Here is a 25,932-nt window from a genome sequence, read left to right on the forward strand (position 1 = left end):
GACCCCGGGGGAAGCCCGGAGCCACCGTCTCCCTCCCTCCCTCTCTCCCGAGAAGCCATATGGAGCCTGGATTTTTCCAACATGGAGGCAAGGGAAATAGACATGTTTGGCTTGGTAGAGCTGCTCCCCACCCCCTCTCCTCCTGGATCCCTAGATCTCGGAGCCCCTCCACACCTTCGCCTCTTCTCACTGTCCCATCAGCCAGGCCTCTGCGCCCTGCTGCTGAACCAGGCCTGCCAAAGGCAACTCCCCGAGCGGAGTTGCTAAGGCGCCTTTTAATTCGGTTACCTCCAGCGCCCAAACTTGCTGCCCTCAGCCCGGTGTGCTTGGAACCTGCCGCTGCTAGCCGGCTAGGCGTCCTGGACGCTTCCTCTTCGGCTCCTTGGGCCAGCATAGCCGGTGGCCAGCCACCCCGGCAGTGGCGGCGGAGACAGCCGGAGGCGGCAGCCAGGGGCTAGCTCCAGCCACAAACCTCCCGGCCCTTTCTCGCCGCTGGCGGAGTCTCCATTCTTTCCTGTTACGTCTCTGGCTTCTCCGATTCCCACACTCGCCTGCCTGGCCTCTGTCCTGCGATGGTGTGCAGGTTTATTGCAGGGTGAACGTCAGGAATTTCGGCCCCAGGCGTCTAGTCGGATTATTGCTTTATTATCATCATCATCATCATCATCATCATCATTACTGCTGTAACAATCATTTAGACTAAATAAAGCCAGGGCCCAGCCAGCCAACCCCTTCCAAGGTTTTTATTTCATTCTCTTCTCTATTAATAACAAACTTAACTGATGCCTGTTAATTAATTCCCCCTTCATCCCGGGCTGCTCCGAAGCTAATTTTGGTTAAATCATCAGAGGCTAATGGTAATAATAATAAAGGGATTGGGTCAGCCTGGTCAATTGAACTCCAGTTCTCCTCCCTGGACGGACCTGCTGCTTTACCGACCCATGTGTATTTCCCAGAAATAAATTCTTCCCAGAAACCAATCGGAACTCAGGGCTACCCGGGCTCCCCTTTGAGTGTAAATCTGTGCCATTAAGAAGGGGATTTATGTGTGGGAGGGACTTCCCTCACCTGCACTCCTTTTATTTTCCTATTTTGAGTTTTCTTTGGAGTTGACCAGCTGTGCTGAATGAGATTAAAGTAGACCAAACTCACATGTCAGAAGAGAGGGTCACTCTGGAGGTTTTATGAAATGCGATGGTGAGAGATGCGGGAAGACAGGGAGGAAAAAATGCAGTCAGAAGTTTTAGAGAAATACACAAAATCCTATGATAGCTCACAGCTTTATTCTTTCTGTATCATTTTAAAAGTCTGCATTAAAATAATGATTTTTTTTTTTTTGCCTTGGAAAACTTCAGCAAGCAAGGTACTCTGTTTCCAACCCAGAAAATAATATTGTTCTGATTGCTCTGTTGACTTTCTTTTTTTTCTGCCTTGGGGAAAGATGTTCTCATTCAGGAAGCACTTTCATATCTCTTGATAGAAAAGTCCAGCCGTTATCCAGTTTCTCTCTGTCTTCTTTTCTTTTCTTTCTTCTTTCTTTCTTTCTTTTAGAAATGAAAGGAAACAGACTGTCAAGGAAAGGATAGGGAAAAAAATTAGGTCTGATGAAAAAAAAGGAGCGAGGAAAGACCTGGGCCAAATGGTCACTGCACCAACCAGTCGGGCCAGGGAAATGGAAACAATCCTGCTCCATCTGGAGGCCCCATGGGGGCTGCTAGCTGCTGGGTCCCAGCCTTGGCAGAGCAAAGACTCAGATGGAAAGTGGTGGTACCTGCAGCAGAGCCATGGAGGAAGCTTAGTTCTGCTGGCTCCTGGAGGTTAAAAATCTTCTGGAAGTTTCTAGGTCAGGCTGATGCTGTCCTCGTGAGGTGGGAGGGGAGAGAGAGGGTTCCTCACAGGAGAAGGTTCCCTGCTCAACTTGGTTCTCCTTTCTGTCCCTTCGGAGATCCTCTGTTTTTCGGGGTTTTTTTTTTTTTCCTCCAGGCTAGACTGCTTGGGTAAGAAACCTAGATGGACACGGAGCGAGGCAAAGACAGGAGACAGGAGGCCTCTCAGCTCAGAGGACAGTGTTGGTGATGCTTTTATTTTGGAGTCTCCTAGTTCCCCCCTCCTTGAGCCACCCTGTCCCAGAGTTAGTGGTGGAGGGGTGGGTTGGGAGGGGGAGGAGGAGAGGTCAGGAGCTGGCACTAAGTCACCAGTGAAGCCCTGGCCTTCGCTGTAGGAAGATTCAATACTTAGGCAGTCCCCAAAGGAGTAGAGTCCTTATTTTTGAAGTGGAAATAAAAACTGGTGGGCTTTTTCTTTAAAATTAAAATAAGAAATAAGCAAAATCCATTTCAGGTCAGGGAAGTGGCCTCAGCATCTGCTTTGAAGATGTTGGGGTGGGGGAGAAGAAGAAACCCTATTGATGTCAGTTTCCTTTTCAGCTCCTAAGATGGATTCGAGCCCCAGTCCTCTTCTCCCCCTTGTGTCTCTTCTCTCACCCCGCAGGTCAGCGGCTCCCAACGGACTCGGGAGGAGGGGGGCAGAGAGGGGAGGGGGGTCCGGCGCCTCACGTGACCCCCGCGGGTGCCAATGTCCGGTCGTGAGGGTATCAGGCTCTTGCAAGTTGCCACCCACTGCCCGGGCCTCGCCCAGCGATGCAGAAAGCCACCTACTACGACAACACCGCGGCAGCACTCTTCGGAGGCTATTCCTCGTACCCTGGCAGCAATGGCTTCGGCTACGACGGTCCCCCCCAACCCCCCTTCCAGGCCGCCACGCACCTGGAGGGCGACTACCAGCGCTCGGCGTGCTCGCTGCAGTCCCTGGGCAACGCCGCCCCGCAGGCCAAGAGCAAGGAGCTCAACGGTAGCTGCATGAGGCCCGGCCTGGCCCCCGAGCCCCTGCCCGCCCCGCCCGGCTCACCCCCGCCCAGCGCCGCACCTACCAGTACCACTAGCAACAGCAGTAATGGGGGCGGGCCCGGCAAAAGCGGCACCCCCAAGTGCGTTCCGGGCTCCAACTCCACCCTCACCAAACAGATATTCCCCTGGATGAAAGAGTCAAGGCAAACGTCCAAGCTGAAAAACAGCTCCCCCGGCACAGGTACCAGCCCTCTGCCTTCCTCCTCGTCAGCTTTTGTCAGAGCCAGGAATGTCACTGTTATTCTAGCGCCCGGCCCCTAGGCGCCCAGGCGGCGGCCTGGGAACAATGTCAGGTGGCAGCTGCGGCAGCAGCGCTTTTCCCGCCCCCCACCCCACCTGATGACCCCTGACCCGCCAACACCCTCTCCTTCCAGCCACCCTCCACCTGAGCTCCAGAAAGCCAGGTGCTCGCTGGGCCTCAGCCCTCTGCAAGGCCAGAGCCACGAGACGCTGCCCATAGACGCAGAGTCGTCAACGATTGATTATTATTAAGTATGATTACTGTGGGTATTAATCACAATCGCTCGGGCGGCCCCGGGGTCTCGGCCTCCAGGCAAAGCAGCCTCTTCGAGCCACACTTCGGCGCCCTAACCACCCACCGAATGTCCAGATTCCCCCAGGGGATCTCCTTGGCCGCCCACCTTGTCCACAGGACCCGGCGGGAAGTGTGTGTGTGTGTGTGTGTGTGTGTGTGTGTTGGGGCGCGGCGGGGGGAGGTCTTCCCAGAAGCTGGAACTGGGGATAGGGGGGAGAAAGCGTGCGCGAGAAAATCCAGCTCTAAATAAATGGCCATGCGGCTCTGTCTGCGTGACATGATCAAATTTTCATAAGCTGGGGCAGCAAGAGGAGAACAGGTCTCTTAATAAATGCCACTATTATAGAGTGTCCGCTAATGCGACGGGCGTTGGGGGGGGGGGGGGTGAGGAGGAGGCGGGGACGGGAAGGGGAGGGCGGCGGGGGCTCCGAGTCCAGGCCTGGATTTATTAAGAAACCATGCATTCAATTTCGGCGTGTTCAGTAATTATCTTTTATTTCATTTTGTCCCCTTCCCACCCCTCCCCCTCGGATCCAGCGGAGGGCTGCGGCGGCGGCGGTGGCGGCGGCGGCGGCGGCGGCGGCAGCGGCGGCGGCGGCGGGGGCGGCGGCGGCGGCGGGGGAGGGGACAAGAGCCCCCCGGGGTCGGCGGCGTCCAAGCGCGCGCGGACGGCGTACACGAGCGCGCAGCTGGTGGAGCTGGAGAAGGAGTTCCACTTCAACCGCTACCTGTGCCGGCCGCGCCGCGTGGAGATGGCCAACCTGCTGAACCTCAGCGAGCGGCAGATCAAGATCTGGTTCCAGAACCGGCGCATGAAGTACAAGAAGGACCAGAAGGCCAAGGGCCTGGCCTCGTCGTCCGGGGGCCCCTCCCCCGCCGGCAGCCCCCCGCAGCCCATGCAGTCCACGGCCGGCTTCATGAACGCCTTGCACTCCATGACCCCCAGCTACGAGAGCCCGTCCCCGCCCGCCTTCGGCAAAGCCCACCAGAATGCCTACGCGCTGCCCTCCAACTACCAGCCCCCTCTCAAAGGCTGCGGCGCCCCGCAGAAGTACCCCCCGACCCCGGCGCCCGATTACGAGCCCCACGTCCTCCAAGCCAATGGAGGCGCCTACGGGACGCCCACCATGCAGGGCAGCCCCGTGTACGTGGGCGGGGGCGGCTACGCGGATCCGCTGCCGCCCCCTGCCGGCCCCTCCCTCTACGGCCTCAACCACCTTACCCACCACCCCTCGGGGAACCTGGACTACAATGGGGCGCCCCCTATGGCCCCTAACCAGCACCACGGACCCTGCGATCCCCACCCTACCTACACAGACCTCTCCTCTCACCACGCGCCTCCTCCTCAGGGTAGAATCCAAGAAGCGCCCAAATTAACACACCTGTGATGGGAGAGGGAGGGCGGAGGGGCGAGGTCATGGGGTGGGTGAGAGCCAGGAGGGGTGTGAGGACCCGCGGAGCTCTGGGAGGGCAGCCCAGAGATCCGAAGGATGAGCCCGAGCCCCCCCACCCCCGCCCCCGCCCCCGCCAGAGGTGATAGCCACGATTCCTGGAAGAACAGGCCTGGAGCTCCTCTCCCAACCCCTGGCCTGAGAAGTTGCTTTTTACGGGCCTTCAGTCCTTGTTCCATCTGCCTGCCAACCCATTGGAGAAGAATCCACAGCGGACTGTGGAGATGACCCCATCAGCCCTAGGCCTCCAGCAATACCCAGTTGGAATGCCATGCTCCCCAGTGGAGTGGAGGAAGAGGAGATAGGGAAACAAGGCAGAGAAGCACATTTTAAAAAACAGACGAGATGGCTAAGCCATCACCAACCAACTTACCTTCCATCTTTGTGGGTAATTCCTCCAAATCTTGATTTTTTTCTTTCTTTCTTGCAATTCTCCTTTAAAATTAAAAAAAAAAAAAAAGGCATTTCAAAACCAAGGGCACAAAGCAAATTCCCCTCCCCTTTCCACAAAGCCTCAAGTTTCTTCCCATCTATTTGAGGTTCTTGGGCATTCCCTCCATTGCTAATCCCATATTTTCTGCTTTAGGACTTTAATATCTGTACCCCAGCCGCCCCCATCTTTTACAGTTTTCAGAGGGCTCAGGGATGGTGAGAGATCCTGAAAGTCAGAGCTGTCTATATTATAAATATATATTTTTTTCTTTTTTGGAAACTGGGAGGCCAGAGCAGGCAAGATGTCAGGACTGCAGGTTTGCCCATTCTGCTGCCTCCCGTCTCAGCTCCAGGACCATCCCCCTCTCTCCACAAAAAAGTCGGCGACACGAGGTTCTACACTTTTCTTTTCTTCTGTTGCTCTCTTGACTTAACGTGAAAACAGGGTATATTTTAACAAACTGTCTGTCCCGGCCAGGGGCTGCAGCTGGGCCTGTGTGCCTTGCTCAGCCCCCTGACAGGACACTTTTGTTGCACTTAGAGTTTACATTTTAATGGATATAAAAACAACTGTGAGAGATGCTTGGGCCTTCAGGAGTCCAGCATCGCTCAAAAAGTGTGTGTTCTAGTGAACATTTTCATATATATTTATTGGTTATAGCCTGTTAAGATATTTTCTTTTTTGTATTATTTATCCCCCTACATTATGTATTTATATGAGGGAAAAAATGAAAAATTGTACTTTTCTAGTATTTACTTGTTATAAAGGACGTTGTGTTTCCTGTCATGTAAAACCAGCTATTTTAGTTATTATTGTACTCTAGAAAAGAGCTGTAGATTTATGTTAAACGCGTACTGATGAGCAATTGTAATTAGTTCTAAAAGGCATGAACTCAGCTCCTATTGTCACTGTATAGTCCTGAATTTGTAGAATTAGAGTTAATTCCCTCTTGGAACTTTCTTTGTTCTTCCGTACTTTTTTCCTTACTTGAAAGGGTTGTCTGTCAAACCAATTCTTGAATAAACTTTCTGTTATCAATTTTATCTTGTCCTGGTGGTCCAATTTAGATAGCAGAGTCAGGCTGGTGTCTGCCAAATTTCCCCCAAGGAGAGAGAAGGACAGTGAAGACCTTATCCTGGCTTTTTTGTGTGGGTGGCTCAGGCCCCTACCTCCACTGCCCCCCCCCCCTTTGTCAGGCCTCAGGCCTGGAATGTTCTGCCAACTTCTTTAGCTAAGATTTAAGTAACAAGTTGCAGGGGTGGGGGTGGGGGAGGAGGACCCTTAGGTGCTCTCTTTAGGTCTTTCTGTTTGGCTTCCTTGCCTCTCAGTTTTTCTCATTGACCTTTTGTCTTCTTGCTCCTTTGGCCACAACTTCCTGGCCTCCCTCACCCAACAACAACAACAACAACAACAACAACAACAGGAGCAGCAGCAACAAGGACAACAACAACAAAATCTGGCCGTGTACTGCTTCTTCCAAGCACCCTAAACTTCCCAGTTCTCTTCCGGAGCTACAAAGAAGTCGTCACGTGACCCGAAGCCCAACCACCATTGGGTCTAAAATGAAAACAAAGGAAAATAATTTAAAAAAAAAAATCTGAGGACTAGACTTCTCAGGTCAAACCTTAAAACTAAAGTGAAATTAAATCACTAAATAAAACTTGGGGCAGAGGGAGAGGAGGCGCCTTTGATTGCCCTGCCCAGGAAAGGGGAGGAGGGGGGAAGCGGTTGGATCCAAGCGTAAATAAAATGGTCCCCAGGCTAAGGTGCAGCTCCGTCTCCACGATCCTTGGGAAAACTTCATTTCTTAGTCGTGGTTCCATAAAAGTTTTATCACGTTGGAGCGAGGATAGAGAGGGTCTGTCAAAGATGAAATGTCACCGCCGCGTCCCTGGAGCCGATAAGAGCGAAGAGACAGGGCGGCTGAAATATGGAGCTAATTCGTTGAAAGAGAAGCGATGGCTGCGCTGAAGAGTTGCATAATTCTAATTGTAAGCGATGCGCCCGCATTGCTTAATTAGGAGCATATATTTGGTGGTAGTGATGGGGGGGCAGTGTCAGTGAGAATTGTTCCAGGCCCTCAGCCTTAAAGCGAGGACTGATTTTCATTTTTATGTTGCATCCTGGCAGTCCAAGGTTAGTAATTACAGTCTTTATGCAACAATAAATAACAATAAAAAAGCAACCTGAATTCTACACCCTCCCCCCACCACCACCACCAAGTAGGATTTTTAACTGGACTGGGCTCATCCAAGCAGCAAGCAATTTAGCATCGGGTCAGGCTATAATTTAAAGGCATAAGAGCGTGCAAAGTTTGATTGGGATCAAATAACGCTCAAGGGTTTTTCTTTCTTTCTGTCTTTCCCTCTTCCTCTTCCCTGAATAACATTTTCTGAATGATGTAACTAGATGAAGCGCCATGTTTGGCTCTGGGGGTGGAGTGGATTGATTATTTATCTAGCAGGAGAGAGGCAGGCCAAGAGAAGGAATTTAGCTTGAGTTTGAAAAAAAAGGAGCTTTGGCTGGAAGCTGGAATTGCAAACGAAAAATAAGGGCCCACTTGGCCTGGTGTCCTCTAGCCTTCTTCCTGTGAGATTCCAGGCGCTGGCTCAGCAGCCAAAGTCGTGGGGGGAAATATCTCTGCTGTAAGACTCCCAGCACAACAGGAGGCGGGGAAGCGGTGTCTCTGGGAAGGAGGGCTCCCTTGGCCCCTTTTAACACCCAACTTTTCTGCTGTTCTCTAATCTGGCCGTAAAATCTGTCAGCGGGGTTAGAGAGCCGTATTTCCTGCAGGGACAGTCTGGGCCGGGGGTGATGCCGAGAGAAGCAGGCACTCCACCCTGCAGCCAGCTGGAGAGGCGGTGGAAGGAACTTCCACGGCGGCTTCTCGAGGGGGTGGCGGAGGGAGAATCCTCTTTTAGGCCTCGCTGCACAACTTTCAGACGACTTCTACTCGGATTCTTCTGTGCCCATCCCCTCCTCCTCCACCACCCTCCTCCCCGCACACCCCCCACCCCCACCCCCACCCCCACCCCAAGGGCAAAAACTGCCTTCTTTGGAGCGGAGCTGGACGCTGCGGTCTCTGGCCAGTTTGCCCAGTTCAGAGCATCCTTCTCTTTGCTGAGCCCTCCAGAGGCGTCCACCCCCTGTCCCTGCAGCCTGCCACCTACAAATCCCCTTTCTCCCTCCTGGCTCTCCTCTGGCCTTCGAGAATACTCACCGCCACCCACGCGGACGAATACTCACCGCCACCCACGCGACTGTTACAGTGACACAAAGTTTCTAGTTCCAGCGGCCGGCTCATCTGCCATTTCTCTGCTCACCAGCCTTCTCCTCTGGGCCCGGCCGCCGAGAGGGGGAGGGGGAGGGGAGGCCGGAGCCGTGGGAGTTCTCCAGACAAACTTTCCACCCAACTCAGCGGCCTTCCCTCTGTCCCCATTTCCCATCTGTTTCCCCGCTCTCGCAGAATCACCTTTCTCTTTGGCTATCACCCCCCACCCCCAGGCCTTTTAAAGGGATGTGGAATTTAGGCTGTTCCCTCCGCTTTCCCAAAGAGCCAAATTCTTTGATGCCATCGGAGGGAGCTGTCAGGGGGCTAAGATTGATCGCCTCATCTCCTCTCCGTCCCTCTGACCCACTTATTTAAAAATCTTCCCCCAGATCGACTTTTCATTTTCTGCTTTTGAGATCTGGTTTCCCACCAATGGCTTGGGGCCCGGAGTCTTGTGTTCCCTCTCTCCAGTAAATTACAGCACTCCCTAAAGTTCAGACTATCTTGATCCCCTTGAAATAAATTAATTAAAAAGAAATCTCTCCCAGGGGCCAGAAATGGAATATCATCTCCTTAGTCAATGTTTTCACCCCCTCCATGCCCAGAGAATTTTTTCTTGCCAGGGAATTTTTTTTTTAAATTTTAACTAGCACACTGGCAAAAATAGGAGGGGGGGGATACTCTTTGTCCTGGGAGGAACTCCTCCCAAACGTTGAGTTTGAGAGTGCTCAAAGTTAAATCCGACTACCACTACCTTCGTTCTGGTTCCTGTCCCTGGATATAGACATGGATACTTGACTTGAGGCTCTGAATGGGAGCAGATGCACCTTATGCCCTGTCAGTTGTGGGGTGTCAGAAAAGAGTGAGACAATGACTCCAGGTGAGAAAGGCAGGTGGACATGGGGCAAGGGCAGTGCTGCAAATGCTGGAGCTGAGACCACACAGCTAAGGCGGCCAGAGGCCCAAAAGGGCCCCTCACCATCTATCTCACTCCTCTGTGTCAGCCTGGGAGTGCCTGTCGATTTTCTGAGATTTATCTGTTGCTTTTGGGGGGTGGGAAGGGGATCCTGGTGCTGGTGATTGTAAATCTCATCTCTTCCTTATTGCACCTTAACACTGACCTTTCCCAAAGGATGGGAGCCTCTTTCTACTTACTACCTCTTCCTCCCACGTTGAGATCCTTAGTCAGCCTTCTTTTCTTTTTTCTTGTTTTAGTGGGGGGAGGGGTGGGGAAGAAAACACTGCTGACGTTGTGGAGAAAGCATTAATGTATTCTATTACAAATATTTGGAAAAGAGGAAGACTTTTCCTTTAGATTCTCTTGTTTCCCAGCTTTTGGAACCTCCCATCCTCTGAAGGGGATGAGAGAAAGGTTCCTCTAGCTTTTCTGGAGAAAGGGAGGCATTGGGGAGAGGGAGTATAGGACTTGGGGCTCACAGCGTCCAGGTCGTGGTCCTCTAGAGTTTTTGAATCAATTAAAGCAAATAATGCTCTCTGTTTTCCACCAGGCCCAGACAAGCGATTGGCCGAGGCCAGTCCCGTGACCATGAATTCCCTGCAATTTCGCCGGAGTCCTGGGTTTAATAGAGAGAGTCCCCATACGCTTGTATTTATCAGCAATATACAATTATAAAGGCCCAAAATTTAAAAAAAAAAAAAAAAGAGAGAGAGAGAGAGAGAGGGAGAGAGAGAGAGAGAGAGAGAGCACGAAATCTCCCCCTCCCAAAATCGCTCCATCACATAAACCTGGGGGGGGCAGGAGGGGGGGTCCCTTCCGATCCTCCCTCCTGACGCCCCCCCCAGCAGGCCCCCTCCCCCACCATTGAAAGCCATGAATTTTGAATTTGAGAGGGAGATTGGGTTTATAAACAGCCAGCCATCGCTCGCCGAGTGTCTGACTTCCTTCCCCGCTGTCTTGGAGACATTTCAAACTTCATCAATCAAGGAGTCGACATTAATTCCTCCTCCTCCTCCTTTCGAGCAAACCTTCCCCAGCCTCCAGCCCGGCGCCTCCACCCTTCAGAGACCCGGGAGCCAAAAGCGAGCCGAAGATGGGCCCGCTCTGCCGCCGCCGCCGCTCCCCGCCGCCCCCTTGGTCCCCGAGTTCCCCTGGATGAAAGAGAAGAAATCCGCCAAGAAACCCAGCCAATCCGCCTCGTCTCCCCCAGCCGCCTCCTCCGTTTCGGCCTCCGGGGTCGGCTCGCCAGCAGGTCGGTGAGCGGGGTAGGGGTGGGGCGAGGGACAGCGAGAAGAGAGGGGGAGAAAGAGGATGGGGAGGTAGAAAGGCTGTCGAGCCTGTTGGGGATCCTTGCCCCATCGATTTCAGGGACAAGGAAGGGAAATGTACTGCTGGGGTTCAGGCCTGACCGCTGCCAGCATTTTTCTTTTTCTTTCTTTCTTTCTTTCTTTCTTTCTTTCTTTCTTTCTTTCCTTCCTTCCTTCCTTCTTTTTCTTTCCTTCTTCTTTTCCCCCACTCTAGCAGATTTTGGAAGCTGGTTGGGGAAGAGCTTTTTCTCTGCTAGAAGAAAAGGGCTTGATGTAGGTTTTCACCTTTATCTGTGTGGAGGAATGAAAGTGGTGTTGCTGGGGTTGCATTTGGGGGCGAGAAACCATTCAGTCCCATCTCCCACGGCTCTGAAAGCTAGGGAGGAAAGGAGGTGTGGGACAGTCTTAGTGAACCCTCTCTCTGGGTTGAGCTTGAAAGTGCCGAATTGAGGGGTTCACTCCAAGGACTCAGAAGAGAAGCTCTGAGGTCCTGGGGGGGAGGGCAAGGGGGAGCCGCTCCCTACCCCCTGCGTGGCCCGTGGGCGGCTCTCTGAAAGCTGTGCCCTGACCCCGGGCCGGTCCGCGGGCGAGAGCGCGACAGCAAAGAACGCAGAAGCTAAGAGAGCCAACCCTTGGGGGGTAGGCGGGAAGGAGGGGGCTACTGCTGATACTGTTTTTGGCGGACGGGGTGGTCTTCACTTCAGCTGAACGCGGTTGGGCCGGGGGACTCAGCCCGCCCTGACGCCCAGCCCGCTTTCCCCGCAGATGGCCCGGGCCCGCCGGAGGCCGCCGGCGGCGGGGCGCGCAGGCTGCGCACTGCTTACACCAACACGCAACTGCTGGAGCTGGAGAAGGAATTCCACTTTAACAAGTATCTGTGCCGGCCGCGCCGCGTCGAGATCGCGGCCCTGCTGGACCTCACCGAGAGGCAGGTCAAAGTGTGGTTCCAGAACCGGCGCATGAAGCACAAGCGGCAGACGCAGCACCGAGAGCCGCCCGACGGGGAGCCGGCCTGCCCGGGGGCCCTGGAGGACAGCGGCGAGCCCGCCGAAGAGCCTGCGGCCGGCCCGGGTCGGCCCTCCGCCTCGCGGCCAGCGCGGGAAGCCTGCTGCCACCCGGCCGAGGTCGCGCCGGCCCCCCCGGGCCCCCCGCCCCTGGCCGCTTCCGGGGGGGGCGCCTCGCGCGCGGCCGCGGGGCTGGAGCCCGAGCCGTTGCCGGAAGATGCCTTCCCGGAGCGCCAGGATTCTCCTTTCCTGCCCGACCTCAACTTCTTCGCGGCCGACTCCTGTCTCCAGCTGTCGGGAGGCCTCTCCCCCAGCCTGCAGGGCTCGCTCGACAGCCCGGTTCCCTTTTCCGAGGAAGAGCTGGACTTCTTCACCAGCACCCTCTGTGCCATCGACCTGCAGTTCCCTTAACCTACGTCCTCCTCCCGGGCCCTTGACGCCGTCCCCCTCGGCCGGCTGCTGGAAAACCCGAGGACCCCCTCCCCCCCCAAGTCGTTTAGAGCATCTTTATGTGTTTTGCAAAAATTCAGGTATTATTGAGTTAGCGCTTAATCCATTTCCTTTCTCCTCTCTCTAAAACATGGGGCACTCGGGCGTCTTTCTAGAATCACACAAGAAAATTCCGTTTGCTAGACTCCTTCCAACGAAATCTCAGGAAAAATTAAACTCTGGAGGGGGGGCTTTCTTAAAAAAGAAATAGAGGAACTTGTTCTCCTCTCTTTTTTTTTAAGTTTTAGGCCGTAGATTATTTATTAAAATTCTTTAATAATAGGAAAAGGGGAAAGTATTTATTGTACATTATTTTCATAGATTAAATAAATGTCTTTATCATACGAACAGGAGTGTTGGTGTTGGGCCCCAGCCCCTTTCCCTGCATCGCCCACCCCAAGGCCGCCGTCACTCCTCGCGCGGCCGCGGCCGGCTCAGTCCGGGTGGTACAAAAGCAGCCCTAGCTGGCACCGCCGCCCGGGCGCGCAGTTCGGGAGCAGCCGGCAGCTGCCGGGGGCTCGGTCACCTTCACACCCTCTAACAGCCGGCCTTTGGCCCTGCGCTGGTGTTCCCGGGCCTCGGCTTAGAAATGAAGGTGGGCGGGTGGGGGGAGAAGGCGCAGACGTGCGTGCGGGAGAGCAGGCCTCGGCGACGGGCTTCGGGGGTCGTGGCAGGGGACGCAGAGGGGCGTAGCCGAATTCGGAGGGACCCTAGGGTTTCCCGGGCTTCTCGCCTCGGCGCCCCAGCGGGGTGCAAGCCAAAGGCTTTCTCCGGGACGCAGGAAGCCCGGGGACGCCGGGCCTGGCCCAGGCGTCGGGGGAGGGGGGTCGCGGGTTTTCTCGGGCAGCGGGTTCCAGGCGGGCAGGAAAGGAGCGGAGCGGGGCGGAGCGGGGCGGGGGGGGGCACCAGTGCGGCCGCTCGGGGCTCGGGGCTCGGGGGCTCGGGGGCTCGGGGGCTCGGGGGCCGGAGCGCGTCCCAGCAGCGGCGGAGCGGCCAGCCGGGGGACAGAGGCCCGGGCGGTGTCGGGAGGCGCTGGGCCTGCGGGGGCGGGAAGGAGGAGCGAGGAGAGAGCGGGAGCTCGACGGGGAAGCGGGGAAGATGCTCAAAATGGCGCTGGGGCCGGGCTGCGGGGAGGGCGAGGGAAGAGCCTGGGCCGCCATGACAGCCGCTCCGGGATGCTCGGTCCCCGCGCGCGTCTCCGCCTTTCCGGGTCTTCCGGGCGCCGCCGAAGAAAGGGAGCCGGGAGCCTCCTTGTAGGTTTTGTTTTATTAAAAAAAAAAAAAAAAAGAGGGGGCGAGGTGGACGTGGAGCCCGCGCGGGGCGGGCCGGGCAGGGCGGGCAGGGCGGGCAGGCCCGGCTCGGCCTCGCGGGGTCTGCCTCGCGGCCCCCGCCCCGCGCCCCAAGCCCGCGCGCTCCCCGAACGCGGGCCTGCCTGCCTTCCAACGGCGTCATCCGCCCGCCCAACCCCGTCTCCTTTCCCCTCCGCACCCTGCCCCGCTCCGTGCAGACCCGGTACGCGGGAAGCCGAGGATCGATCTACCCCGCCTGCCTTCTGGTTCGCTCCCGGGAACGCGGAGATTTAAAGGGCCCTGGAAGGCCATCCATCCTCCGCAGGTTTACTTAATATTTCTCTGGCTCAGAAACAGACACCGCGGGGCTACCTCCCTAGCAGATGCTGCCGTTCTTGAAGAGCAGTTGATTTCCTGGGCCTCCCAGACTTTCCCGTGGACCAGCAGGACGGGGCCGAGTACCAGGCACCGAGAGGCAACAACTGTCAGGAAGAGCCCGGAGCCACGCGTCATGACACAGAGGGCTAGACGGGCTCTCCCATATTATTTTTTCAAACTGATCCCTCAGTGTGGGAAGTGCACACATCCCATTCAGCCCGAATTCAGTCCCTTAAACTGTCTTAATATAGAATTCATCTCCTGCATTAAATAATCTTATGTCATGTTAAGTTGCACTTATTTCTTTCATAAATTAATATAGAACAATTAGATGTGTTATTATAATAATATCGTGTATCTTATTAGTTTATTTTGCCTCATAAAATATATAGGTATGAAATAAATTCAATATATTAAAGTAATAATGCACAGCTTATTGGCTTGCGTATTTATTTTCCCCATAAATAAGCGAATATACAATATATTAAAAGCACACTATACATCTCATTGGGCTGTGTGTTTATTTCTCCATAAAATATGCCGGTAGGCAGTGCTTAACTTCTTAAAAATCCCAGCACATAGCCATCTCTACACCAACAAAATGAAACAGACATTTCAGCTGGGGCTTTGATTTCTATGGACAGCCAAACTAGATAATTTGGTCTAATTAAAAATGCTCTTTCAGCTATAGCAGGTTGTTACAAAGATCAAGAATACCAGAAGGATCTTGCTAATTGCCCACCTTCCAGCTTTCTTTGGTCAGATGGAGAGCACCCTTCATCAATGCCAAAAATACAGGATCTGCTCTGCTGGAGAGAATTCACATCCTGGGATCATGGCTTGGTCTGCAACATTCTGGGGCCTCTGAGGCTTCAGTTTCTTTAAGAGCTTTACTGCTCCATGGACCAGCAGCATCAGCACTACCTGTGAGCTAGGTAGAAATGCAGAATCTTAGGCCCCACTTTAAGTCTACTGGATCAAAATCTCAATTTAGCAGATCCCCAAGTAATTTATATGCACATTAAAGTTTGAGCAGCACCACTAGATCATAGTGCCACCTTGCTTCCTGCCTTCCTCCCGTGCTTAAGAATTTTTGAACTGCTTTACCTGGCTGTTCCCTTCCCATCCTCCCCAACCCAAACTAGTGGCCCAAAGAACAGGGAATCTCAGCTTCTGCCTGAGGCTGCACCAGTCCTGATTCCTCCCTGCCAAAGTGAGTGGCAGGCCAGGACGGTCCAGCCAAAGGCTCCATCTACTTGTTCACATCTAGGCACTTTGTATCCTGAGGGTTGGAAGCAATGAATCCAGGAAATCAGGAATATTTCCAGCATTTCCCTTGGTTGATTATTAGAGAGGAGTTGGAACTCCTTTTACAGGCAATACACAAACCTTTCTGTCTCTCCTTTTCCACATTCACAAAACTCACCATCTCTGATGCACCACAGCAGGATAAAGAGACAATGCATTTCCAGAAGGAAAGGACTCCTGTTTTCAATCTCCCCACCTTTGAGTTTCAAAATCAAAGGAATGCCTGGCAATTTGGGATTCATAAAGGATTGGTATTCAGGATGCTTGTGTTCCAAATCATCCAAGCTCCTTTTCCTTGTTTCATCTCTGTTTAGCCTGAGTTTTCCCAGCTGGCTTTGGAGAAGGAAGAAGAAGAGGGAGGGGGTTCTCAGATAAGGCAGCAGCACCCCCCCCAACACCCCCCCAGCACCTCCCCTGATGGTAAGCTGATGGCAATGCCAGGCAGCTGCACTTACTTATTCCATTCTGATTGGGGCAAGGCTCCTCTTGGGTCAGGACCAAGTGTGAGTGGTCTGTAGCACAGACTGGTTATAAATTGGCTGTGGTTGGAGTGGGAAGGTTTCAGTGCAGTCCCAAAAGCTGCTGGTCATTCTGCTCTGCTCTTGGTGAGTCATTTTTTAAGAAGAATGGCTCATTAATATTATGGTGAAAGCAAAGGACCATTAGATTGAGGAATTATTTGCCATCATGATAACCCTGAGTCATTAAAAAAAAAAAAAATTTAACTGATGACAGGGCAAGTCCCTTTCCAGACCTCAGTTTCTCCATCTGTAAAATAAATGGAAGAACTAATGCCTCTCATAATCTTGATCGATATATGCCCAAAGTATATTTTTTTCTTCTTTTTTTTTTTAAGATTTTATTTATTTATTCATGAGAGAGAGAGAGAGAGAGAGGCAGAGACATAGACAGAGGGAGAAGCAGGCTCCATGCGGGGAGCTGGATGTGGGACTCAATCCAGGATCCCAGAATCACTCCCTGAGCTGAAGGCAGACGGCTCAACCACTGAGCCATCCAGGCGTCCCTGCCCAAAGTATATTTGTTAGTCCTCACAGACGATGTATTAAATATTTAGTATGGCTGGCGTCATATGCTTTTAAGTGGAGATTGTGACTTTTGATGTTTGACAACAACCCACCTCCCCAAGTATCTGGTAGAGCCATTTTAACAAATTTTAATTTGTATCTTTATACCCACCATTATGCCCTCAATCATTATTTAAACTAGTAGGGAAAGAAATCTTTTCAACAAACATGTCATTGGGTGTAGTGTTATGTGCCAGGTGTTCAACAGAGATGGGTATTCAGAAATGTCCTAACCAAGTTTTCCTCTGACATTCATCTTTTGTCACCTTTCCAACATTTGGTTATGTTTCTTCTTGTTTCAAAAATGGTAGAGCATTTTACACAAGAAGAATCACCAAACTGCTTTGACATGGTGTACTAGATCTTAAAAAGTAACCTGTAGTCAGGTTTTGTCTAGTTGCTGGGGCATCAGAGTATAGGCACAAATTCTGAGTCTCCCTAAATAGCCCTGCTAAATTCCCCTGCCCACCTTTTCCCTAAGTTTCTGACAAGCATTTCGTGGTCTTCTGTGCATCTTCCTAAAAGTGTCCTCGTCAAATACATGTCCTTGGTTTGCAGAAGTGGCCTCTAGCCCCCACGTCATCTCCTCTACCTGCTATGGCTGGTATGGCCCAAATCCTCCCTTGACCTCTCCAGCTCAGCTCTGACCTCCTGTCCCCACCCCATCCCCCTCTTCACACTCAGCTGGGAAGCAGATATTTAGTGCCTGAAGGAGATCTAACAAACTGCTTCCTCCTGAGAAGACAGTCAACAGTAAAAGAGCCCTCCTAAAACTTCTCTAATTCCCCAAACACCACAGAAAAATCCTCAGTCTGGACAGTCATCCAGATAAAAATTCATCCTGATTATTGTTCTATAAAGTTTCCAAAGTGGGTATTTTGGCCACAACTAACACACTTGGAGAAACCCAATTAAGTAGGAAATTACTTCAATTCTTCATATCACTCTAATTTTTCCTTTTAGAAAGATTCCAACTCTCTGGCTTAATTTTCAGTCCAGATGAAATCTATCTAGAATCCAGAAGTCAGGTTCAACCCTACTCCCACCCAGGTAGGGCAATTTGTAAGCTAAGTTCCTCAAGGAAAGAGAGACAACATTTTCCCCAGAAAACCTTTTCCAAATATTTGGAAGATCAGGAAATTCTTGCTAGGGGCACCTGGGTTGCTCAGTGGTTGAGTGTCTGCCTTTGGCTCAGGTCATGATCCCAGAGTCCTGGGATTGAGTTCTGCATCGGGCTTCCCTGCAGGGAGCCTGCTTCTCCCTCTGCCTATGTCTGTCTCTCTCTCTCTGTGCCTCTCATGAATAAATAAATAAAACCTTAAAAAAAGGAAGGTCTTGCTAATATCTAGCCTCACCCTTCTGCTACAGTTTGAATCATTTGGGTTCTTTATAGATTATATAATATTAGGTTTTAGTTTTCAAAAACTGCAGCTTAATTAGAAAATCCTTTGCCTAAACAGAGCCAAACTTCTGAATTCTCAAAGAAATTTGCATATGATACAATACATATTGTATAATATATGACTGTATATTATGTGAAAATATAGCACGTATGCTATTTTCCTATCACATGCATATTTCCATATTTTAATATGCTAGTTATATTAAAAAATAGAAGACGGACTCATATTACTTCAGAATGTGCATCTAATGTTAATATCATTAGAGACATTTAGAGTTCTCTATTGTTCATACTTTCTTGTTTGCTTTAATCCTACTAACAATGCAGTGAAGTAAGTAGAATTAAATACATTCTTTGTCTCTGAGGCCATGATTCAGAGAGACCAGGAAACCTGGCCAGAGTCATAATGCGAAGAAATGGCCAAGCAGGGATTTGAACCTAAGTATTCTGGACCCCAAACCAGTCATCTTCCCCTTGTGATTATATACTGCTTGTTGTCTATGGTTCTCAACCAGATTTGTGACAGTTTAATCAGCTTGGTTTTAAAAAGAAATACCACTGAATTCAGATTCCATCCTCTCCTCAAATTGCCATCTCTTATAGAGAAAAAGATTATAATCCCGAAGGCCCTTTTAATTCTTGAGTTCCAACCTTTGATCTTGCGCTTGGCCTTGGGCCTCCAGAATTAAGTTGGAGAGGACAGGCAGAGAGACACTTGAGGACCTTATGAAGGAACTATGCAGATTGCTCCCGCTACCCACCCCCAGCAAAAGCACCTTCCTCCACAAAAAAGGCCAGAATCAGGTGTAAACTTCTAACACATGCCCATTCTGATTAGAATGGTTCCCCTGCTTGCATTCTCAGTGTGATAAGGACTAGGGCCTCTCAAAGATAATTTCAGTTCTAAACATGCCTGTGCTCTCCTGTGTCTAAATAGATTATAAAAAAGGAAATCAATCAGCTTGATTTCACTTTGGTGTTGGGTCCACCCAGGCCTTCTTTCTCTGGGGAACTTAATTTGGTCATTCCAGAAAATGCTATAGCCTATAGGTTATTCCAGCTGCGGATTATTTGTTTGCTTGTTTTGTTTTATACTCAGCTGTGGATTTAGCAAGGAATCCAGGCTTCAGAGATTTCCTCCCTGACCAGAGGCTGGTGAAGTTTCTTTTAAGGAAGAAGAGACTTGAGAATATAAGGAGCCAAGTTACTACCCCCACCCCCACCCCCAGCCAGTCATTTCTGCTGGGACTGGGAGAGCCAGTAGGAACTTGGGGAAGTTTTAATCTTTCTACTACACAAGGGGAGACAACAAGTTCAGGGATGAATTAGGGATTATGTGAATTTGGAGAGCTGAGGCCAAAGCTATCCCTGTAATCAACAGTATCACTTGAGACACTTTTTCCCCAACTCTTTTCATTTTGTCATTAATAATAGACTACTGGTGACTTCAGCTGTTTCTAGGGAGAGTGCATTTCCCCAACTCCCAAACAGATTTCCGCTCTTTAATTGAACTGGTTTAGGAGGCGCCTAGGTGGCTCAGTTGGTTGGTTAAGCATCTGACTCTTGATTTTGGCTTAAGTCATGGTCTCAGGGTCCTGAGATTGAGCTCCATGTTAGGCTCCGCACTGGTGGTAGAGCCTGCTTAAGATTCTTTCTTTCCCTCACTCCCTTTGCCCCTCCTCTTCCTCTTAAAACAAACAAACTGACTTGGAATTCACTTCTTCATTTAGACCTCAAATTGTTACCCTAATTGTAAAAGCAAGGGATGAGGTGAGCGTGTTCCTTCTGGGTTGAGGGAAAGGTAGAGAATGAAGAAGTCTCAAGTCCCTCAGAAGCAGGGCAGCCAGGTCAGATATAGGCCTCAATCAGATTTGGGATTAGAAGAGAAATCCGAACCCTAAATAAACCCTTCTTCTCCAAAGACCTCCGTGGAGAATATCTTTTTTTTTTTTTTTTTTTAATTTATTTATGTATTATAGTCACAGAGAGAGAAAGAGAGAGAGAGGCAGAGACACAGGCAGAGGGAGAAGCAGGCTCCATGCACCGGGAGCCCGATGTGGGATTCAATCCAAGGTCCGATGTGGGATTCAATCCAAGGTCTCCAGGATCACACCCTGGGCCAGAGGCAGGCGCTAAACCGCTGCGCCACCCAGGGATCCCCGTGGAGAATATCTTAAAGTGAGAGGGGAAAGTTGGGAACATCTATCAACCCCAAAAGGGGAAATAGAGAGGATTCCTGGGTGGCTCAGCAGTTTAGCGCCTGCCTTTGGCCCAGGGCATGATCCTGGAGTCCTGGGATTGAGTCCCACATCCGGCTCCCTGCATGGAGCCTGCTTCTCTTTCTCTGCCTGTCTCTGTCTCTCTCTCTCTCTCTTTCATTATTAAATAAATAAAATCTTAAAAAAAAAGGGGTGGGGAATAGAAAGAAATATGCTTGTTCTCACCTCCACAACTCCTTTTCTCTTCAACTCCTCTGCAGGCCACCCCTGCCCCCATCTCAACTATCTTTTCCTTTGTCTGCCCTTTTCCCTTTGGCAGTGAACATTCTCTCCCCCTTCCCCACTGTATCTCCCTTAAAGAAGTTACCAGCTGACCCCCTCCCCTCCAACTTGTTCTAGTCTGAAGCAGGGTCCAAAGCAGAGTACACATCGGGAGAGAAAGGGGCAAGGGGCCTGTGGGGGGCTAAGCCAGGCTTGCAGTTATGAGGAGAAGAGAAAGGCTGTGTGATTCTAGTGATAAAGATAGAAAGCTGGAGAAGTGACCATAAAGGACAGTCAAACTGAGGGGAAATGGGAAACAGAAATATGGAGAGACCCAGAGACAGAGAGAGAGAGACAGAGAGAGAGAGAGAGAGAGCACGCTATGGGGTTCTTGGCAAAGGATGAGTACTCACTCTACCCCTGTAGGGGTGGGGAAAACCTGAGAAGCTTTGAGAGCCCTCCCCAGACCTGTCCTACCTGCTTGCTTCCCTTCTTCTGCAGAGTTCAGTTGTTTACAGAGATTCCTCCCTGAACTCTTGCCCTCCTGGACTTGCCCGAGCTCCGGCCCTAGGCCTCCGGTCAGGCAGACACCCTGACAGGTTACAAATGAGTGTGGGTGTTGGATTGCGCCAAGCTCTTGTCCTCAGAGTCTGGAGGAGGAGAATCAATGGGCTCCACCTAAGAGCTTCTCTTCTAGTCCTGTCCAGGTCTGAAGATAGAGAAGGAGGCACTTCCTGTTCCCCTCCCCTCCCTCAACTCTAACCCAACAGATGTGGGGGTGGGGGGCAGAGAGGGGTGAGTCTCCACTCCTGAACCTTCAGACCTCTAAACTGATTCTCCCATTCTCCAAGCCAACGCCCTTAATTTATTCTAGAAAGTCTGACTAATCTTTAAAAGATGTGATTGGTATTGAATTTATGAATTTGAGGCTTGGGATTTTTTTTAGAGGAGGGGAGGTAGGGGAGAGATGGTGGGTGATGAGGGAGAGAGGAGTAGGAGGCAACCAGGGGAATACAGGAGCCCCAGTAGTTTTATTTATTTATTTATTTATTTTTAATTTTAATTTAAATTCAATTTAGTTAACATATACTGTATTATATTATAGCGATTCATCAGTTACATAGAACACCCAGTGCTCATTACATCAAGTGCCATCCTTAATGCCCATCACCCAGTTACCCCATACCCCCCCCACTGCAGCAACCCTCAGTTTGTTTCCTAGAATTAGCTCCCCTAGTTTTAAACATTGAGAAGGAGAATAAAATTTCTCTCTTCTTTCTCTGTAAACATCACCTAGCTCTGTGCCCACTGTGGCTCTCTGGAGAGATGCAAGAAGTTATTTGAGTCTGAGTGAGCGAGCCAGCTACAGCTATGGATGGCTAGAGAGAGGATAAATACATCTAGAGAGATGAGGTGATGGATAGGTAGGGAACGAATATAAATATGGAGAGAGATGGACGAATGGAGAGATGGATTGAGACAGAGAATATAAAGTGAGGCTGAGGGAGAGAAATGGATGTGTGAATGAGGAGAGAGCGTTTATGCGGAGAGGTGGAAAGAGAAGTGGGGCGTTTCTCATCCTCCTCTCCACGTTTCTGTCGTCCTGCCTTGTTCCCTTAAATGCATTTCCCACCACTCAGTTAATGAATTTTTCCTCTAGACTCTAGACCCTGCCCCACCCTTGGGTGTTTTGCACCCTCTTCCTTCACATTTATCCATTTGGCCCAAGATAACATGCCTTCGCCTGCTGTCCCATCCTCATCACCCCAAGATAAATGGGGAGAAAGATACCAGCGGTGGGAGTTTGGGGCAAAGTAAGGGGGCTCAATTTCCCATCTACAGTCTTGGGGTGGAGGGAAGCTCCTTTGGGGGTGGGAAGAGTGAAGGGCAGCTGGGTTGAATTTGTCCAAATCTAATAACCCGGGAGCCTATTGAAGGCCTTGGGGGTTGGGAGGGGAGGAAAGTCTTGAATATTCCTCTAACTTTTACCCCCTCTCCCTCTGGTCCCTTCTTTCCAAAAGTCTTTGAAGAAAGATGTTTTTGACGCTTCCACGTCGCTCTCAGATGGATGGGCTGCGGGTGATTGAAGTGTCTTTGTCATGCTAATGCTTGGGGGGTGATGGATGGGCGCTGGGGCTGCCAAACTCTGGCCCGCTGCGCCCATTGGCCTGGGAGAGATCACATGCGCCCCTCCACCCCCACTCCCTACCCCCTTCCTGGGGGAGCCCTGGCCCAGGCGAGCTGGGGCAGGCCATGGATGCAAGCTTCAGCGCTGTGACATACTGCCGAAAGGTTGTAGGGCAAGAGGGTGTCTCCCCCAAACGGGCCGACCCTCCTGCGGCCTCCACGCATGGACTATAATAGGATGAACTCTTTCCTAGAGTACCCACTCTGTAACCGGGGACCCAGCGCTTACAGCGCCCACAGCGCCCCTACCTCCTTCCCCCCCAGCTCCGCTCCGGCTGTTGACAGTTACGCAGGCGAGACCCGCTATGGTGGGGGACTGTCCAGCCCCGCGCTCCAGCAGAACTCAGGCTATCCCGCCCAGCAGCCGCCCTCGGCGCTCGGGGTGCCCTTCCCCAGCTCCGCGACCTCGGGGTACGCCCCGGCCGCCTGCAGCCCCAGCTATGGGCCCTCTCAGTACTATCCTCTGGGCCAACCGGAAGGAGATGGAGGCTATTATCATCCTTCGAGCTATGGGGCCCAGCTAGGGGGCTTGTCCGACGGCTACGGAACCGGTGGAGCGGGCCCCGGGCCGTACCCTCCGCCCCCGCAGCCCCCTTTCGGGAGCGAGCAGGCGGCGAGCTTCGCGTCGGCCTATGCTGATCTCCTCTCCGAGGACAAGGAGTCGCCCTGCCCGTCAGAACCCAGCACCCCCACGGCCCGGACCTTCGACTGGATGAAGGTTAAGAGGAACCCACCCAAGACAGGTATGAATCAGGCGTGGCCTACCTCCTCTCCGGGCGGGGCCCAAAGCAGCTCTGCTGCCCGTGCATGCAGTGAGGGGTCCCGGGGCCTGGGCTGGCAGGACAGGTAGAGCGGCCCTGGTCGAGGCAGGTAAGAGCACCCCGCCCAGGCGCAGGTCGGTTGGGGTTTCCCCACCCAGCGAGTGCCCCGTTACCCTTAAGGGTGAGTCTCCACCACCTCCCGCCACCGCTTGCTCATCCATGCGCCCCACCCAGACCCAGGACCTGGTTGGGGGAGGAAGGGGGGGTACGGACTTGTTGGGGGAGGTCCGTCTGAGTTTGGAGGTCACCTTGGGGGTGTCGGGCGATCCAGGGACCCGTGGGGAGCTGAAGCTGGACAGAGCATGTGTGTGTTGGGGGTGGGGTGGGGTGCCGAGCCGGCCCAGGAGGAGGAGAGGGGAAGGAGAAGGAGGTGAGGGGACTGACGTGGCCCTTTCTCCCGCCCCGCCCCCAGCGAAGGTGTCGGAGCCCGGCCTGGGCGCGCCTGGCGGGCTGCGCACCAACTTCACCACGAGGCAGCTGACCGAGCTGGAGAAGGAGTTCCATTTCAACAAGTATCTGAGCCGGGCCCGGAGGGTGGAGATCGCCGCCACCCTGGAGCTCAACGAGACGCAGGTCAAGATTTGGTTCCAGAACCGGCGCATGAAGCAGAAGAAGCGTGAGCGCGAGGGAGGCCGGGTGCCCCCAGCCCCGCCGGGCTGTCCCCAGGAGGCGGCCGGAGACGCCTCCGACCAGTCGACGTGCACCTCCCCGGAGGCCTCGCCCAGCTCCATCACCTCCTGAATGAAACCTCCGACCGTCGGGGCTCCGCGGCCCCGGAGCGTCCCGGGCCAGCCCTCTTCTCCGCCCTCCCTAACCAGGCCTCGGCAGTAGTGTCCCTAGTGTCCCGGGCGACCCTCGCCAAGGCCGGCGCGCAGGCTTCCAGCTGCCAGTGGGGGGAGCGGGGAACCACTTCTTCCCTGTTAGGTGCGGGTGGGGTGTTGCTGGCTGGGGACACTACAGGACCGGAGGCGGGGAGACGAGGAACCTGTCAGCTCTGGAGGGAGGGGCTTCCTTCCGCCTTTCATCTGGGGCTCAGCACCTGGGAGGAGAGGTAGGAGCAAAGCCTCGTCCTCCCCAATTCTCCTCTCCCTGCCGACTTCCGCGTGTTCAGTTCAGTGCCTTTGAGTCTCGAGGACTCTTCTCCGCCTTTGGACCCTAACTTCCCCCTTCTAGGCCAGGACACTGGGAAGGCCTTGAAATTTCTCTTGGGGGAGGCTTCTGGGTGCAGGCATATTACCGATGCTCAATCTCTGCAGTCACCACAGACCTTACAATAGCACCAGCTGCCTTGTGACAGACCAAAAAGCCCCCCAACACCCTCTGCCCCATTTAACCTTATTAACTCCCTCCCCGCACGGTTGTATTGCACTAACACAGCCTCCAGAGGTTGTTTTCTGAGACCTGCCTCCTCCCACCAGCAACCTCATCTCTAAGCCACCAAAGTGTCTTGGAACTTGGTACTCTGGAGACTTCTGGAACGTTGTTGTCATTCGAGGCCTGCCCTCAGCAAGCCTCTACCAGGAAGGCGCAGGCACGCCCCCACCAGTTCCTCCCCTATTTATTGCCTCCTGGAAAACCCAGGACCCTCCTCCCCAACTCCATCCACCTCTACCCCTGAGGCATCCTAGGGAGGCCCAGGTGCAGTGAGAGCTAGCAGCAGCAAACATTTCTCTGAACCTTAGCAACAGTGGAGGTGCCACCGGAGTTTCTGGAAACCAGAGCCCCAAGCAAACCGGGTTCTCTCTGTACCTCTAGCTACCTCATTTCAATAAAGTCTGTGTTTTACCCTCTTCCAGACTGCTTCTGTTCCTCCACCTCGGGGATAGAGGAGGCTGCATACTCCAAGAGCCCTGGGGAGAGATGGGGGAAGAGTTGGTGAATGCTGGTTGGGGCGGAGAGATGTGAGCTGTAAACACTCAACTGGATAAACAGAAGGACTTACTGGGAGTGTCCTAAGCAGAACTGAGCCCAGCTTCCACGTCTGACAGTGGCCATCCTTACATCACTGGAGGAACCAGGAAAGAGAGAAGGGAAAAGATGGGGGGGGGGGGGGAATAGTCCAGAGAGGGTCCTGAGAGAGGAAGGCAGGAAAAGAGAGAAGACAGCTTATTTGGAGAGAACAGCAAAGGTGTTAAAAAGAGGAGGAAGTGTGGGAGAAGGCAAGGGCCCTCTACCTCCTCCCCCTGCTCTCTCCCCAGGCCTGGCCTAGAGTGGGCCCTCCCTAAATGCTGATGGGGTGATTGTGGGGTAGGCAAGGTGTGCAGTGTGCCCAGTCCCCGCCAATTCTTGCTCAGAGAACGTCAGAGGATGGGTCCCTGACAAAGTGCGGCCGGGCACACAGATTACCCCTCCACCCCGCCCCACCCCCTCCAGCCTGCCCGCAGGCCCTTCCCCGAAGCAGCGGGGACCGGGACGTGGGGACACAGGAGGCCAGGGTAGCTGGCAACCGTGGCCCCGCTGGCCCGCCCACCCGCCGCCAAGGGGCCATCCCCGAGCTCAAGGTGAACGTCCCGGGCTCGGGGCGCTGGACCGCAGCGGGGAGGCGGCCGAGGCGGGTGGGAGGGCGCGGGAGCCCGGCAGGGAGCTGCCCAGGGCCCCGGGAGATGCTGGGAGCCTGGGGGGTAGAGG

The 25,932-nt window shown here is 52.9% G+C and overlaps 3 protein-coding genes and 2 long non-coding RNA genes across 11 annotated transcripts in view; 3 read left to right on the top strand and 2 right to left on the bottom strand.

The window, feature by feature from the left end:
• HOXB3 (homeobox B3) overlaps positions 1-5,330 on the top strand; it is a 25,941-nt gene extending 20,611 nt beyond the window's left edge. For 4 of the 5 annotated variants that reach the window (XM_041726001.1, XM_041726000.1, XM_041726004.1 and 1 more), the window contains 2 exons: positions 2,491-3,087; positions 3,979-5,330. In XM_041726001.1, the coding sequence (XP_041581935.1) occupies positions 2,640-3,087; positions 3,979-4,829 (1,299 nt within the window). In that variant the 5' untranslated portion in view covers positions 2,491-2,639 and the 3' untranslated portion in view covers positions 4,830-5,330. Of the gene's footprint in view, positions 1-1,983; positions 3,088-3,978 lie in introns of all 5 variants that reach the window. The other variant, XM_041726003.1, reaches the window with a different exon arrangement.
• LOC121473535 lies at positions 1,267-1,985 on the bottom strand. 2 transcript variants are annotated; one of them, XR_005983167.1, is made up of 2 exons: positions 1,772-1,985; positions 1,267-1,544 (listed from the first exon to the last, which is right to left on the bottom strand). It is a non-coding gene; the product is annotated as an uncharacterized LOC121473535 (long non-coding RNA). The 2 variants fall into 2 exon arrangements; XR_005983166.1 differs by having other exon boundaries at positions 1,267-1,568.
• LOC121473533 lies at positions 4,098-9,085 on the bottom strand. Its single transcript, XR_005983164.1, has 4 exons — positions 8,572-9,085; positions 5,266-5,327; positions 4,761-4,823; positions 4,098-4,234 (listed from the first exon to the last, which is right to left on the bottom strand). It is a non-coding gene; the product is annotated as an uncharacterized LOC121473533 (long non-coding RNA).
• Positions 9,086-9,325: 240 nt separating this feature from the next.
• Positions 9,326-12,698, top strand: HOXB2 (homeobox B2). 2 transcript variants are annotated; one of them, XM_041726005.1, is made up of 3 exons: positions 9,326-9,476; positions 10,105-10,806; positions 11,627-12,698. In XM_041726005.1, the coding sequence occupies exons 2-3, from the start codon at positions 10,428-10,430 to the stop codon at positions 12,274-12,276; spliced, it is 1,029 nt and encodes a 342-aa protein (XP_041581939.1). In that variant the 5' UTR covers positions 9,326-9,476; positions 10,105-10,427; the 3' UTR covers positions 12,277-12,698. The 2 variants fall into 2 exon arrangements, with proteins under 2 accessions (XP_041581939.1, XP_041581940.1); XM_041726006.1 differs by having other exon boundaries at positions 9,341-10,806.
• Positions 12,699-22,646: 9,948 nt separating this feature from the next.
• HOXB1 (homeobox B1) lies at positions 22,647-24,045 on the top strand. The gene is made up of 2 exons (XM_041726506.1): positions 22,647-23,226; positions 23,717-24,045. Exons 1-2 carry the CDS (start codon positions 22,647-22,649, stop codon positions 24,043-24,045), a joined length of 909 nt encoding a protein of 302 aa, XP_041582440.1.
• The last annotated feature ends 1,887 nt before the right edge of the window (positions 24,046-25,932 follow it).

This window comes from Vulpes lagopus, chromosome 12 (assembly GCF_018345385.1).
Source record: "Vulpes lagopus strain Blue_001 chromosome 12, ASM1834538v1, whole genome shotgun sequence".
NCBI lineage: Eukaryota > Metazoa > Chordata > Mammalia > Carnivora > Canidae > Vulpes > Vulpes lagopus.